General features: G+C 38.6%; 1 protein-coding gene across 2 annotated transcripts in view; it reads right to left on the bottom strand.

Moving 5' to 3' along the window:
• Positions 1-14,555, bottom strand: part of LOC148645480 (uncharacterized) — a 46,580-nt gene that overhangs the window by 4,256 nt on the left and 27,769 nt on the right. For both annotated transcript variants that reach the window (XM_088612083.1, XM_088612084.1), the window contains 11 exons: positions 11,553-11,638; positions 10,734-10,773; positions 9,651-9,731; positions 9,399-9,506; positions 7,838-7,947; positions 4,817-4,865; positions 3,827-3,947; positions 3,490-3,584; positions 3,155-3,220; positions 527-626; positions 188-340 (listed from right to left, as the gene is read on the bottom strand). In XM_088612083.1, the coding sequence (XP_088468209.1) occupies positions 188-340; positions 527-626; positions 3,155-3,220; positions 3,490-3,584; positions 3,827-3,947; positions 4,817-4,865; positions 7,838-7,947; positions 9,399-9,506; positions 9,651-9,731; positions 10,734-10,773; positions 11,553-11,638 (1,009 nt within the window). The remainder of the gene's footprint in view (positions 1-187; positions 341-526; positions 627-3,154; positions 3,221-3,489; positions 3,585-3,826; positions 3,948-4,816; positions 4,866-7,837; positions 7,948-9,398; positions 9,507-9,650; positions 9,732-10,733; positions 10,774-11,552; positions 11,639-14,555) is intronic.

The following is a 14,555-nucleotide window of genomic DNA, read 5'->3' as shown; positions in this document are numbered from 1 at the left end:
TATTTAATGTCAAATCTCCCCCTGAGATAATGCTTCTGCATATACAGGGGTGAGTTGTCTCTGAACAGCCTATTACAAACTTTCTTAGAACGTAGACACCATTAGACATTCAAACCAACTTAAAAATGCTACTGTCTTACATCTATTTAGAAACAGTAATAATTAAACTCAATAACTGTGGCAGAACCTGGAGGAGGAAGATCAAGCTTCATTTTGCGTAGTTCTAACATGGACGCTTGGAGCTGCTCAATGACTGAGTCGTCATTTAAGCTGAAAGATCCTGTGATCTTCTCCTGTAGGAACTCGCGAAGATCTTCTAGCGACATTTTGAGTAAACGTTCTGAAAAATAACAAAAGAAAAATATACCAAATTGAAGTATTTTTCCCATTTATTTACAAAAGTGTTCTCTACTTTTAAAACTGCAGTTTTTTAAAGGCCCGGATATTGAGTTTCGCGTCAAGGTACTTTGAGATTATTGAGATTAAACTTGTTGAAGTGAGGCCAAGGGGCTGGTGTGGTACTCACTCTTGTGCAGTTTGAGAATGGTGTAGGCCATGGCAGTCAGGATTCTCTCCCCTTCTAGGATATAGATATCCCATAAGCGCAGAGTCAGGGTGAATGGTGTCTGTTGTAAAAGAAAAATGATACTTGGTTAAGGATTAAGCTTCCAGTAGATGGAAAATGTGGTATGCGTTGAGAAGAAAACTAACAATATGCAATGAGCAGTCTTTCTGCAAAATGACAGCATGGTCTGTGTCTTAGGCAAAGTGGTGCTGTAAACTCAAACTTTCTATTTGTTTGAACTTCAGTCGGCAAATATATTGACTGCAATTCACTTGATGCTTGAGCACAGTGGCTGGATATCCCACATGCTCACAAACACAGTTATACATATAAAGATACTTTTTATTCAAGCTTCAGTACCACTGCCAACTGTAACCCCTAGATTGCAACTTTGTAACTGAAGTCAATTAATTTTTTTCTGTGTATTGCCAAACTCATCGTAGTGCAACTGATTCTCTTAAAACTCTATTAGGCATTTAAAATTTCCTGTAGAGAAAAGGTTGTTTAGAGGAATAAAGATTCGACTCCTGTGCCTTATCTATACCCCTCTACTTAATATTGGACAGAGCCACCATGTGGTCACGCAAAGCCCTCTGCACTTCAAGCCCAGAAAACTGGAAAGGTCTCTGGATGCTGACAACAGCTCTTCTTTGCCTCCACCACCAAAACCACTGGATTTAATGTAACTATGCTAGAAAACCAGGGAGCAACCATGGTAACCTCTCTAATCATCCAGCAGTTCATTCAAACACCAGAAGACTGCAGTCCCCCTGAGTATGGGGACCTAAACAGGGCATCCTGTACATCAGGGGTGTTCAACCCTGGTCCTGCAGAGCCCTAGTCCAGGTGCTCTTATAGACACCAGTTTTTAAAGGTGGGCAGCACCTGTAAGATTTCGATGAAATAAAACAAGTAATGTGTTCAAATGAAATCTACTCTAGTCACTGAGGGCAGAAGAGAAAGAGTTTAGTCCACATTTTTCTCTTAATTACTTAATTTAATAAAACATCTGTTAAGCTTACCATCATAGAATTATACATATCTCACCATTAAATCACCATATAGACATTGGTGATTTAATGGTGAACTACAAAATCTCTTGGAATGTGGTTCTTCAGGCCAAGGGCTTGAGATTTCTGCGGTTCAACAGATCCTATGACATGCATTCCACTCCTGAGTCTTGTACTATATACTGAAGTACAAGAACAAGAACCAGTTCTGAATTCTGTTCACTCACATTTTATGTAACGCCAGTATTGTAAGTATCTAATTCTAAAGTCAGAGCACAGGATGGGCAAAATAATCATTGTATGCATTTCTCTTTAAATTAACTTTGCTATTTTTTTTACTGGTGTAAAACACCACAAACATCTGACACATTAATTATTTTAGCCTGTGGTCAACACGTGATGCAATGGTTTAGCATCTACATCAGCCAACAAAGACAAGAACAAACAATATAAATTCACAGAATTTTCTGCTCTTGATTTCTGAGGAAAGAAAATGTTTCAGTTAAAGAGTTTTTGTTCACATTCTTTATCAATAAAAATAATCCCTACAACAATAACTTCATTACAGCTCCTATTTTGCACTTCGGGGTGTTTCTGGAGTTTTTAATATGTTTGTCAAAGAGGCTAGAAAGCCTGAGGGCATCAGTGAGGATGCAACTTGGGAAATTCTTCAGAGAATCTTAAGGAATTCCCCAAAGAAGTATGCGTCACATTAAAGGAATCTATTGCTTAAAAGAAATGTATCTCCTAATAAAGCACTGTTGAAGGTAAAGACAGCATCTCAAAGACAAAAAATGCTTATTATGTTTTAACAGCCTCTGTTGTTAGTTGCTGCCAAGTACGATATCACCATTGTGGTTTTTGTACAGACTAGGGCTCCTGGGAAATTCCTGCCTCTCCAGAGCCCTGTTCCCACCCTGACATCATGAGAACATGTTGCTGCTTTAGTATGCCATGTGTGAGTGAGCGCTACATGAGCTTTCTCTACCAAACATCACCTCTCATCTGTTACACAGGGACTGCTGTGGTTAGGTGAGACGCGTTGGCATTCTCTTCACAGCACATGGAGGGCACCGATGGCAGTTTTGAGCTTCCTGTGCACTGCTGTTGATTACATTTTTGAGACAGGTATTTTGTTTGATCTCAGGTGAAGTCTGTATTGAAAGACCAGCAACGTTTTGCTGAGAGTTTCACACCTATCAGTACTGAGCTTCTGCAAAGAGCACCGACCCCTCTGGCAGCACATACTGTAGGCTTAAGACGCATGGCTTTTCTTAGAAAACACAGATTCATTTTCCTACACAGGGTAATTCCAATTAGCAGTTAGCTAATGAAAAAATAATTCTGTCTTGTCCAGCATTTCCCTCTTTTACTTCTTCAGGTATACATACACAGATACCACAGTCCATTATTTTACCAGCTTAAATGCATGCTTATGTTATTGTACTGTATTTAATCCTTATATATGTAAAATGCATGGTAGCATAGGCAACAAAACTATTAAGACACAAAACTGTAATAATACAAACTCATATTGCATGGATTGGGTCTCTGTAATCAAATTAGATGTGAATCTCACCCTGTCAATGAAGCACTGAAGAAACCACTTGGTTGTGTAAATCCCTGTTGACATCTGCTCCTTGTCCTGAATTAAGACATAGAGGTGTGGTGAAATGTGACGCCAACAGCACTGTAAAAATTCTAGAAGTAGCACAATTACAAACAGTCTCAGAACTACTGAAAAACTTGATCTTCTGTCACACTGTCAGAATCTTATCTGTAAATCGATCAGTCATTTTAAGCAGGGACATTCTTTCCTTCAGTGTTATCGGCCTGAAACCTGAGGTATTTTTTTCCCATTTAAAATAAAACCTAAAATCACTGTTCAGTCGCACAATAGAAAAATAAACTCACCAAGTGTTTCTTCAGCTTTGGAATCAGCTTAGATAATATCTGATCATGGTGCACCTGAAACCTCTGAAGTTTGGGAAATCCTGGGATAAAGAACCCTTTGAAGAGAGAAAACCAAGTAACGAGGATTAAAAACAAAAGATTTAGAAAACTATTATCCTTCTAAAAGTAAAACGTGATTTAGGAACATGCAAATTCAATTGTAATCCCTATAATATAAAGCAATATTAAGATATTTATTAGGGGCAACAAAACAGTCTTGGTGTCCTTGTTACTTAAGAATGAAGACATACAGTACAGTATACATACACTTGAGAAGTTCACCATTTCAAACTCTTACCATGCATTGCATGCTTCTGGTTTGTCAGCAGCTGTGACAGGGCCCAGAAGGCGTCCTCCTCATTCATATACATCAGTAAGATGGCTGCTATCTGACTCATGCCTTGACAGTAGCTCACCTCCTGCAAACAGACAGCTCACATCAGAGAGCCTCTCAGTGCTCTGAACTACACCTGAACAAAAACATGCTTTCCAACTGCTGGGCTATCAGTTGGTAGCAGCATTATTTATAAGAATAAAAACAGCTTAAAGAATCTACTATATTAAAAACATATATCAGACAAAAAAATGAAACCTAACCTCGTTTCATCTCAATATAACCAAGACATTGTCAAGTGCCACAGTTTATTATTGTACTTATTTTTTTTCACAAAGAAAAAAACAGTTCTTTGATTAAGCAATGCTGTCATTCTTCACCACATTCTAAGCTAAAACTAAATAACCAAATAAAACCATTGCCCAAAGTGCAAGAGAGAGAAGTACACTGTCTCATTGTCTCAGTGAGAACCATCTCAAATATATGTTATACAATTGTATTGTTGTTGTTCTTTTTTCTTTGTACTACAGTACTTATGTCCGAGAGCTAGCTAAATAGCTTTTATTTATACCATATACCTGTATATGAGTATAATGACAATAAACTTGAACTTGAAACAGACACTTATATTCGCAGAAGCAAAAGTGTTTTTTTTCTCCTTTAATACATTTTCTCCACACTGCTTTTCTCTGGGCAAACAATCTCTGGTTTGACCTCTATCGCCACCAGCTCAACAGGGGGCCAGTGGTGAATTTAGCCAACCCAGTCAATTCCTCCTGTTTATGTCACAGAGTGCTCATCACCCCAGGTCCCTGGCAGAAAGCGTTTGATCTGCATGTGAAATGGGTGTTCACGACCTGAGTCGACACAACACACTGAGGTAACCGAGGGACTCTTGTTTTTACAGTTGAAGTTATTCCATGACAAAACTGCGATGGTGTGTTTTAAACTCACCGTGTTATAAACGGAGTAGGCTGCCAACACGTGGAACAGGGCCTGCTGCCTGTGAACAGAATGGTTTCGTGAACATACAGCACATCTCTGTCTCACTCCAATGAACATTCCCTGCTTCTGATTCATCTTGGCCCAGGGAAATACAACCAGGGTTTATCCCTCAGAATCAGACATTAGTTAAGGGGTTGTAAAGTAACAGTTTATAAATGCATAAGCCAGTAGTTAATACTCTTCTAATGTATTATAGCTGGAACAAGTGACCTTCTTTAAATAACTATAGGATTAGGATAGGGGTATCATTTGAGATTTGTCTTAGTTACTAATGTAATGTTGGTTCTAATCATATTGTTGTTAGTGAATGAATACTTTATATATATATATTCCACTTAGAAATAACATTTTCAACTCCTAATCTAAAATATTACCCAGAAACCTAATTTTGTTTTTTTTCTTTATTATTCTCGATGGTAGGAATTAAAAAAAAAATGGTGTGCTAGACTCATTTAGCAATTTCACCCATGAAATATGCTTTCTTAACCATAACCATATAAATATATCCATCTATTCTCACAGTAATGAAACAACATTGCGATTGTGTAGTTAGTCTGACACCAATATATCTGCTTTCTATGTTTCTTTAAAATACTGGCTCAAAAGCATGTGCTGGAGGAAGAACAATAGTGCAAAGTCTGCAATAGGATTTTTGCCTATTAACATTCACACCCAAATACTGTTAAGAAACATTAGACTTCAGAATTTAAAAAATAGTCTGCAAAAACATTTGCCTTTTAAAATATTAAGGATCCATTGTGGCTTTGTAAATATTTCCACTGAGCCTCCACAGCCTGGAATGTGTTTGCTTGTGAGTGACGACCGAACATTTCTGGCCTGTATTCCACACAAGCGCCTCTTAACAAAGCTGTTGGAGTGCTTTCAAGGACTGCTATTACTGTACTGAAGAAGAAAGAAAAACTAGAGGGGAAAAGAGTAAATGACAGTTATTTCCTTTTGTGCTCGTGCTAATAACCATCTTAAAAAGAAAGCTCAACTAAGCAATTAAATTTTAGTTTAGAGGCTTAAAAGAGCTTGCCATTGTGATACTTGGCTGGGGTATTGCAATTTCAAAGGTCCAACTGGGGGTTTTGCATTTACTTATGTATCACACAAGCTCTGAAATCCTAAAATGTGCTTCCAGCTGCTAATTCAAGTGTTTTGTAATTTTCTAGTTGGGCTTGTAGACTTCTCTTGAAGGTACGTGTGATCCCAAGAACATTATTACAAAGAACATTTGTACCAAGAATCTGGATTGTGGATTTCGAGAAATTAATAAAACTTAAAAACCAATACAGATTGCCAGGTAAGCTAATTTTAGCGACATCTGTGTACTTCACCCCTGAGAGGTAAGGGAACTGAAGGCCGGTACATGGGTGTTTCCTGTAAGGCTGCACTGTCACAGGAAGGCTAATTAAACACGCTGACAGAAAGGAAATGGCTTTGTTTTGGCTTGCGAGTTGCAAGGTTACAGTCAAGCACAGTTACACTAAGGTGTAAAGGTTTAACCTCTTCAGTACTGCACAGAAATGTTCAGAAGGATAGTATTCACCCACAGAAAGAGTGACATGAAAAGAAAATTCTGAATTTGTAGACCAAACAGATGCAGTATCTCAAAATGCTTCGTTATCTTATTATTTAATTCTGTTTGTTTATTTCATTGATATAATTAATTAGAGCTTGTTTTCAGTTCTGAAAACTTAGAATCCAGACGGTTTTCTAGGTCTCTTTAAATCATTAACAGTTTAAGACCTTTGATGTGTTAATTTGGTCCAGTTCAGCTTATCATTGGCTCAATTAGGTGGTTAAGAGCAGGAGAACAGCAGGCAATAGTGGAACAAAATCCTACAGACATTGTGGGCCCCCAGGACTAGAGCTGTGCACCACTGTCAATAAATCACTCATGTGGATGGATAAGTATCCTGCGTTGGGCAAGTCTGTGCAATAGTGACAATACAGGAATCAGTGCTATTGTGGAGTTTTGACACCTGTAATGGGTGGCAGTTTTCACAGATTATCACACTCAGTGTGCATCAAGAATTTATGCAGATGGACGGAATTTCCTGATCTACACAAACAGCCAAGTAGTTTATAGGCTACACAGAAGAATGGTGAATGGTACCAGAGTGTTGCAGTGAGTTCATTTGCCTTGAATTGCTTGGCACCGGTCTTTGTGTGATTAAAAGGCAGGAAACATGCCGCTTTTAAAAAGAAATGCAATAAGGATGTGCTTAAAATAGAAACCTTATACATCTGGTAGTTTAAAAAGGAAGCAAAAAAACTGTAGTCAATTCATAAATAATATAAGTAACGGCCAAGTACAGTATCATTCCCTGGTATGTGACTCGGACATTTCTCGATACCATCATACCAACACAGGTTGTTGGACTTTGTGGTGGCTAGGGAATCTTTCTTCTCACAGCCCGCCTTTTGTGGGTTCAAAGAGGTAAAAAATCATGATGGTGGCAACACGGCTGTTCTGCTGTAGCATGAGAATACAGAACCACCACCAGCTTCTTGAACAGTCTGCACTTCAGGTCTGATCGTGTCCCACTCAGCTTTCACCTCAGGCCCTGAAGGTGTGCAGTTCAATTCATGATACTAGGTCACTGACTCATTAATTTTTAAAAACTGGTATAGATTGTGTGTACATATATACCATTTATTAGAGAAAACATCCTCTTACACTTTCTAACTTTGTGCTTTAGAAGTTAATCTGTTGTTTTAAATCTTAGAAACATTTCTTCCCTAAAGAACTTCCTTGCACATTAAACGGTTAAATATTTTACAAGAGAAGTCCGTTAACATACAGAATTATATAAGGAGAAACAACACAAAATACACATAAATAGTTGGACAAATAGGAAAGGATGCAAAGGGAAAAAAGCGATAAGAGATGTGATATAATATGTGAATCAAATCAAACTTTAACAGAACTCTTTGAGATAACTGGCACTGGTATTAACTTACTTCACGCCAAACCGATCCCTGAACATTATGTGATTCCGGAAGGTCCTGTTAACATCAAGATCTATTTGCTTAATTTCTGTGGAGTAGCTCCTGGCCTGTTCTTTCATTTTCTGTGGAGTCAAAAATAACGAGAGATATTAATAACAATTACCAAAAATACTTAGCAACTTATGTGTGACTTCTAAAAAGTAAAATCCATCTCTCTCTAAGGTTTTGACTTTGTCTTCCCTGGTGTCATGACTAGATGGGCAGATTTATGGTGTCCTCTTTGTTTTCTTTAACACCCTGGTCTTAGAGAACTCCAATGCAGTTATTCTCATAGGTCACCCAAAATCCCTGCTACTGTATGAAAAAATCAGAATTACTTATTTAAACCATTTATTAAGTATGCAAGTAATGTGTCAATTGTGAGAACATTGATGCTTGAGGAGCAAGATATTTTGTTAAATTGTTCTAAACTTAATTTAAATGAGTTTATTGAGCACACCACTGATCAAAGTTAATCTATTCCAGAACTTTAAAATTTCTGTTTTAAATGCTGCCTATGAATCCTTCTGGACTGTGACTCTCCATGAGTCTTAAGGTATACTTAAGGTAGTGTAATACAAAAACAGAAGAAAAGTTCCAAAAAGACTGTGAGCTCAGACCTTCAGTGTCAATTCCTATCTCATTGCTCATAGCTCACGTGACACCTATGACATGTTAACACTTCTAAAGTGACTATACTATCACAGCCTTTAGTGGGGCACAGTGCAACTCCAGAGAAAAATCCATGGTAATATAAGGCAGAGTATACTGTAATACAACTTTTTGAATTACTCTGAAAGTAAGACAGATGTCAGGCAAAAGTACTACAATATGCTGCAAAATTACCCCCATCTTACCACAATGCACAGAGTTAGTGTGCTTATTTATAATACACTTTCCAGTAAAACAGTTTTGCTGATTAATAATAATATAATATGACCGAGACTGATTTTTTTGTGCTGTAGTACTAGTACAATGGAGTAGTCTGAAAAGTGCAGCAAAACCTTGAGACAGTGTTGCAGCTGTGCTCTCCATCTGAAGGCCTATACAGAAACCAACTGTGAACAGGACTATTTCGCTGGTTTATAGAGGGTTAAGTTAGATCATAACTGACAGGTACAGCATGTTCATAACCCTGTTCTGTTTATTCTGCCACTGGCTTTCCATTTCAGAGCCCAGAGTCTGTGCTGCTCCCTAACGCAGGGCAAATTATCTCAGTGTATAAGCTATCTCATCCTTAATTCCATCCTAGGTAATCCTATCATCTGTGCAAAGATGCTAACCCCAGTCAGTTAAATTACCAACATCCCTTTCCTCGTCAGTCCAGCATATTGTCCTGGTACAACTGCAGATCTGCCACCATCTGCAAGCTGAGTGTCTTCGTTAGTACTGAACATCGACAGACATGAACTATCTCCGCTACAAAGTGCACTTTTGTTAATAACATCTGAATCAACTTCAAGGTTGCTAAAAACCAGCTATCACACTTAAAGTGAAGGAACAAGCTTGCCAAGCTTTGAGCAGGTGTGCCTACCTCATACTTTCCAACATTTTCATTCTTTAACTTCTCAACTTCCAAAAGGACGGACCACACCTGACCCCGAAGGTGTAAAGGAATTCCTTTATAGACTCTCCGCAACATCTGGGAGGCAGAAAGAAGATTGTGGATGAGGAGAGGAATAAAAGCAAACATCTCAATGCTGGAGGTCTGGACTTCACTGGTACAACTCGACTTGCATAACCAGGAAGGAATGAAAGCCACACAGTGGCTGTTCACTGTTCTCACCTTTTCGCTGTTTCGGTACTTGTCCCATTTCTTCAGCATTTTTAGCCATTTGTCCACTCTCTCAATCTCTTGTTGTTTTTGCTAACATTAGAGAAAAAAGGAACGAGAAGATAAAAATATACATAAAAGGCTACAGCACGTGGTACACATCAAATGCAGTTTGAAAATATTAAATATGGTAACAATAAAAAGAAATGTATTTCTCTGTTAACATTTCACTGTATCTTTCATAGAGTTATTAAACATTAGAAGGAGGTTACTAATAGTCCCATACTTCGATTTACACTCTTTATACAAAAAAACAGAGTGTTATAGCATAAAGGTACTGTAGGGGACATTTAGATGGAGATTTAATATCCTCTGTGTCAGCTGAAGTTTTACTTTTAGCTTCAGCTGTAAAACAGCTGTTTACAGATTGTGAAGGCAGTTTGATTCTTTGGTTACAAATCTAACCTGAAGATCACAGAGAGGTATTTTTGAAGAGTTAAGTTACTTAAGGCTACTAAATTGCTCTGAAGGCTTTTTGAGAGGAGCTGTGTAACAAAGACAAGACAACAGCTTGTCCACACTCTGAATTCTGAGTCTGTGAACAACATTATGCTGTAATATACAATATATTATTCAAAGATCTTTGTTGTTTCTACTGTACATATGTTTCCTTGGTGACTCGGTCTTATTTTTTACACCAGATCCTAACTAGCATATGTTGCTCAGCTGCTGAACTCTAGAACACTGAGCGAAAGCCTGGAACCTTCTCAGGCGGCCCTTCTATGAGAGCAAAGCCAGCTCTATGAATAACTGTGGCTGCCATACAGTCTTAAGTATATTCCGGTATTTCAAGATTAGCTTGATTATGTGTGGTTTAATGTAGCATAAGTTGCTGTCACAGAAGGTGTACAATTTGGGAAAATTACAACCATATGCAGAACTACCCTGCTGCACTTCTGGTAAGTGGTCAGTGATTAATGTTGTCCTTTTTGGACAATGCCCCTGAGCTGTAATGGTTTTCCCTGTGCTATGAACTGTTTGGCTCCAGCTGTCTGGGTGATACTCAAAGGCCAGAATCCCCAAGCATCCCATTACCTTCTCCTCAAGTGCACTCGGTGTTGGAAGCTCCTCCTCACTAACAGAAATAAAACAGGGAAACTGTTAGCTCTGTGTCAGGAAAAAAAAAAGGAGCGGCAGTGCTCCCAGAAGAACCTGGAAAATCCAGGAAATGTAGAAGATAACAATGTTTTTCTAAAAGTGGACAAGGACTTTTGCAGGTGGGCTGGCGGGGGCCAGATTATGGGTGTTGTTAACCACTCTTTCCATTACACATATTTTGTACTGAGTGAAGAGACGCTTGAACTTTTGACACATTTTCATATGTAGCTTTCTCTGTCAAACACCATCTAAAATAGTATAAAATTGCCACAGAAAAGACCTAAGTTTATACATGGATCGAGTGAAGGTAGGAATCTCTCTGACAGTACTAGGCAGTGAGTTCCAGATCAAGCTGCAACACACAGTGTAGCTCCATTCCAAGCAGGAGAAGCAGACGGGCCACAGTGAAATGAAATGAGTTTACATTTACAAGCATAATTGGTGTGTACAGTCCAGACAGGTAATCAGGGCTGGTGTTGTAGTGGGCTCAGTAGGATAGGGTCTTGAATGTGAATGGAAACATGATGACTGGACAGTGCGATGAGGCCAGGTGAGGAGTTATGTGTTCACTGTCTGCTGCATCGATCTCAGGAGCACCTAGCCAGGTAGGCAAAATATAATGGAATCATAATCATTCATAAAGAGCACCAATGAAGCCCTGTGTTACTCAACCTCCAAAATATGATGGCCAACGCTGAGGTAAAATGGAAAAAGGTCAAGGCTAAATAAGAGCCCTAATAACTTATGGCTACTCACTGCAGGAAACCGAAGCGATCGGTGACTTTGTAGATGTTGAAATCGGCATCCTCCCATGGGTCAATCTCTACACCATCATGCCTGCCCTGCAATCAGAGAGAGCAACAAAGGGTTGGGGAAACAGGATTGAGTAAAACACGTGAAGGAAAAAAAAAGGGCACATCAGCCAGCAGACACTGGAAATGCAACACCCACGGCACTCCCAAAGAACACAGTCACTGACCTCTGACTTTTATCTCACAGATAACTCCTGTTTTACCTCAAAACATTAAAGAATGTGGGAAAAAAAATATTAAAAGAATATTGTTTGGAAAAACCTCAGCCATTTGTTTGAACTATCCTGATTTTTGGCTGTATTTTTGTGGCCATTTGAAGCAAACGAAGCCATCAACTTTAGTCATAGCGGTGTGCTGTCCTTTCCTCCCCTTTTACATAACAGCCAGAGGAGAAAAACAACAAACATGACCCCGGACAGCTCTGATCACATTGAGTCTCACCCAATGGCCCTGAAACGTCTGAACCTTCAGGCAAATGTGCCTCTGTGAATCAGTAGTTGAGCCAACTATGTTTTATTTGCTTGGAATAATTATTCAGGGTGTTGCCTAGTAAAGGAGAAGGGCTCTGGATTCAGCCAGTTTAATTTACGTATGTATTCAAGTGTCCAGGTTTTGTCAAAAGAAAAATCAATTTTACCAAAGAAGAACATCGACTGCAAAAGGCCTTCCCAATAGATTTGATCAGTTCTGTGTTAAGATGGAGGTGTACTATGCAACACCCACCCACTAAGGAATTGCGTACTGAGTTTCTCATGTCTCAGCTCGCAGTAAAAACCCCACATCCGCACACAGGGGAAAATACACAGAACGTATAGGCAGACTCTTCCAACCCGTCTAACTCTGAGCCATCTTTTAACATGTCGTATGCGACACAGCCCCATACTGAAGATTCAGCATTGATTGGAAGCCAGAGACGTCGCTAAGAGGCGAGAGAACTGATTAAACCCCCCCAGACAAGCCAAACGAGTGAGATGGGCCAAACTTTCCTCCCTTCGTTACCCTGTGACCTAATAATATTAAAATAATTGAATTGCTCAAAAATGTAATAATGCTTTCTGTATTCGTTTATTTATAATTATTTGAAAGAACTACATAAATTGGATTGCATTCTGTGTGATTCTATTTGTTTCTTTACTGTTTTTTTTTGTTTCTTGACCATTCTTTACTGGAAATGGCAGAGAACTTTTCCTGAACAAACAGGACATGCTGGTTGCACCATAATGGTTGGTCAACAGGCAGACAGGCAGCAACATTGTGACATTAATCTGTCTCCTCAGTGTCCATGTTGACAATAACATTTGAGGTATCTTTGATATCAATATTTAACGAACCCCAGAAAGCATTAGACTAACAGAAAGAAAAACACTAAAACCTATAATATGGAAACAAAATTTCTAATAGGAAAAAAAGCATATGCAACTAATAAGTTCTTGAACATATCAGGAAACATTATTTCTTAAAACATCTCCCCTGCGGACCTAAATGAAAGACAATGATCAGATCACAAAAGACACTGAAACTGAATTGATTTAAATAGATTCTGCCATAATGTCACTAAATCAGAGAAAATGTTCTTAGAAATCATGCAGCTCATGCAGTACATTTGTCAGTGACTGAGAGGATTAATAGTAGTAGTGAGCAGCAGATCCTATTGTAAGATCAATTTAAAAAATAAGAAACGCTACATGCAAAAAGTAAAGGCAATGTCATAAGGCTGTAAATCTACTGTTGTGACTTAATATGTCCACTAAATGTATCTGATATGAATTCAAGCTTTAAAAAGCCATTGGATTGTGATGAAAAGCCTTTAGCTAAGCTGGGGAAAAGGAGCTAGAAGTACTACGTTCCGGGAAGTTGCTAGGTAAACTTCAACAGTGAGAAACAAGACCAAATTAAACAACATGTACTTGAGGATGGGACCCAGTTCGAAATAGCCAACTGCTTTTTAACACTTGACTCTCTGTGACAACTCCTGCACCCGCTCAGGAGAGGACAAGATGCTGGACATCTCTTCTGACCTGCCCAAGCTCTACTGCCACTGACACATCCTAGTCCTGCCTCTGTAGCATGCTGCCAGTGCTGCACTTGAGCATGACAGGAGATCATAGCAGGATCTCAGCACTAAGCGTGGACTCTGAGCATCTTTACAGATTACCCTCAAATCTACATGGACTCCTCTCATAGTCAGGTCACATGTCAGTGTGCATCATTTCCAAACCTGCTCCAATATACATAGCTTCTCAACTGTCTTACTGTGAATCATGTTAAAAATGATTAGTATACCATATATGCTGTTTATATTTTGTGTGGAAATTAGTATAACTGCCATGATTTTAAATGGATTTTTGTAGGCAGAAGTTAATGATACACTATATATCATTGGGTGTTAAAAAGCCCTTAAATGTATCCATACCAGAAACCTAAAACACCAGGTCATTTCTTGACTCCATGCATTTCTGGTGTTTCTTCAGGCCCTTCCTCACCTTTTATTGTGTGTGTAGTGAAAGAGATATAAAGTGATTAGTGAATCACAACTCGATAACCAGTGACTGGCAAAACAGCTTTCAACCCATGCTGTGAGTTAAGAGCAATATGCTGAGTTAAGTGATGTTGTTAGAGTAGGGTATAGAGAAGATGCTTTCCTATTCCTAATCCTAATAAGGATTCGTGGTTAAGGTACAAAGGCAATTATTTTCTTTGAGTTCCATTTTCTATTTGGTTTTTCAAATTAACTTGAAAAGTCTCTGACACCTTGAAAGTCTTTTATTCATAAAGCAGCCACTAAGATTGAATGGAACATTGTTACTTGCTCAGACCAGCCTGGTTTGGTGCGTCTTGAGTGTGCAGTCTCATCATTAAAGGGTCATCATACTACACACTTACAGATAGCGCTTTTAAGCATTTTTCTTAAAAACAAGAAAATGTAGAATGTTTTCCATTAGTACAT

The sequence above is a fragment of the Lepisosteus platostomus genome, chromosome 18, assembly GCF_059453375.1.
Source record: "Lepisosteus platostomus isolate fLepPlt1 chromosome 18, fLepPlt1.hap1, whole genome shotgun sequence".
Classification (NCBI taxonomy): domain Eukaryota; kingdom Metazoa; phylum Chordata; class Actinopteri; order Semionotiformes; family Lepisosteidae; genus Lepisosteus; species Lepisosteus platostomus.
The sequence above is the reverse complement of the archived record's forward strand: the minus strand, read 5'-3'. Positions and strand labels throughout refer to the sequence as shown.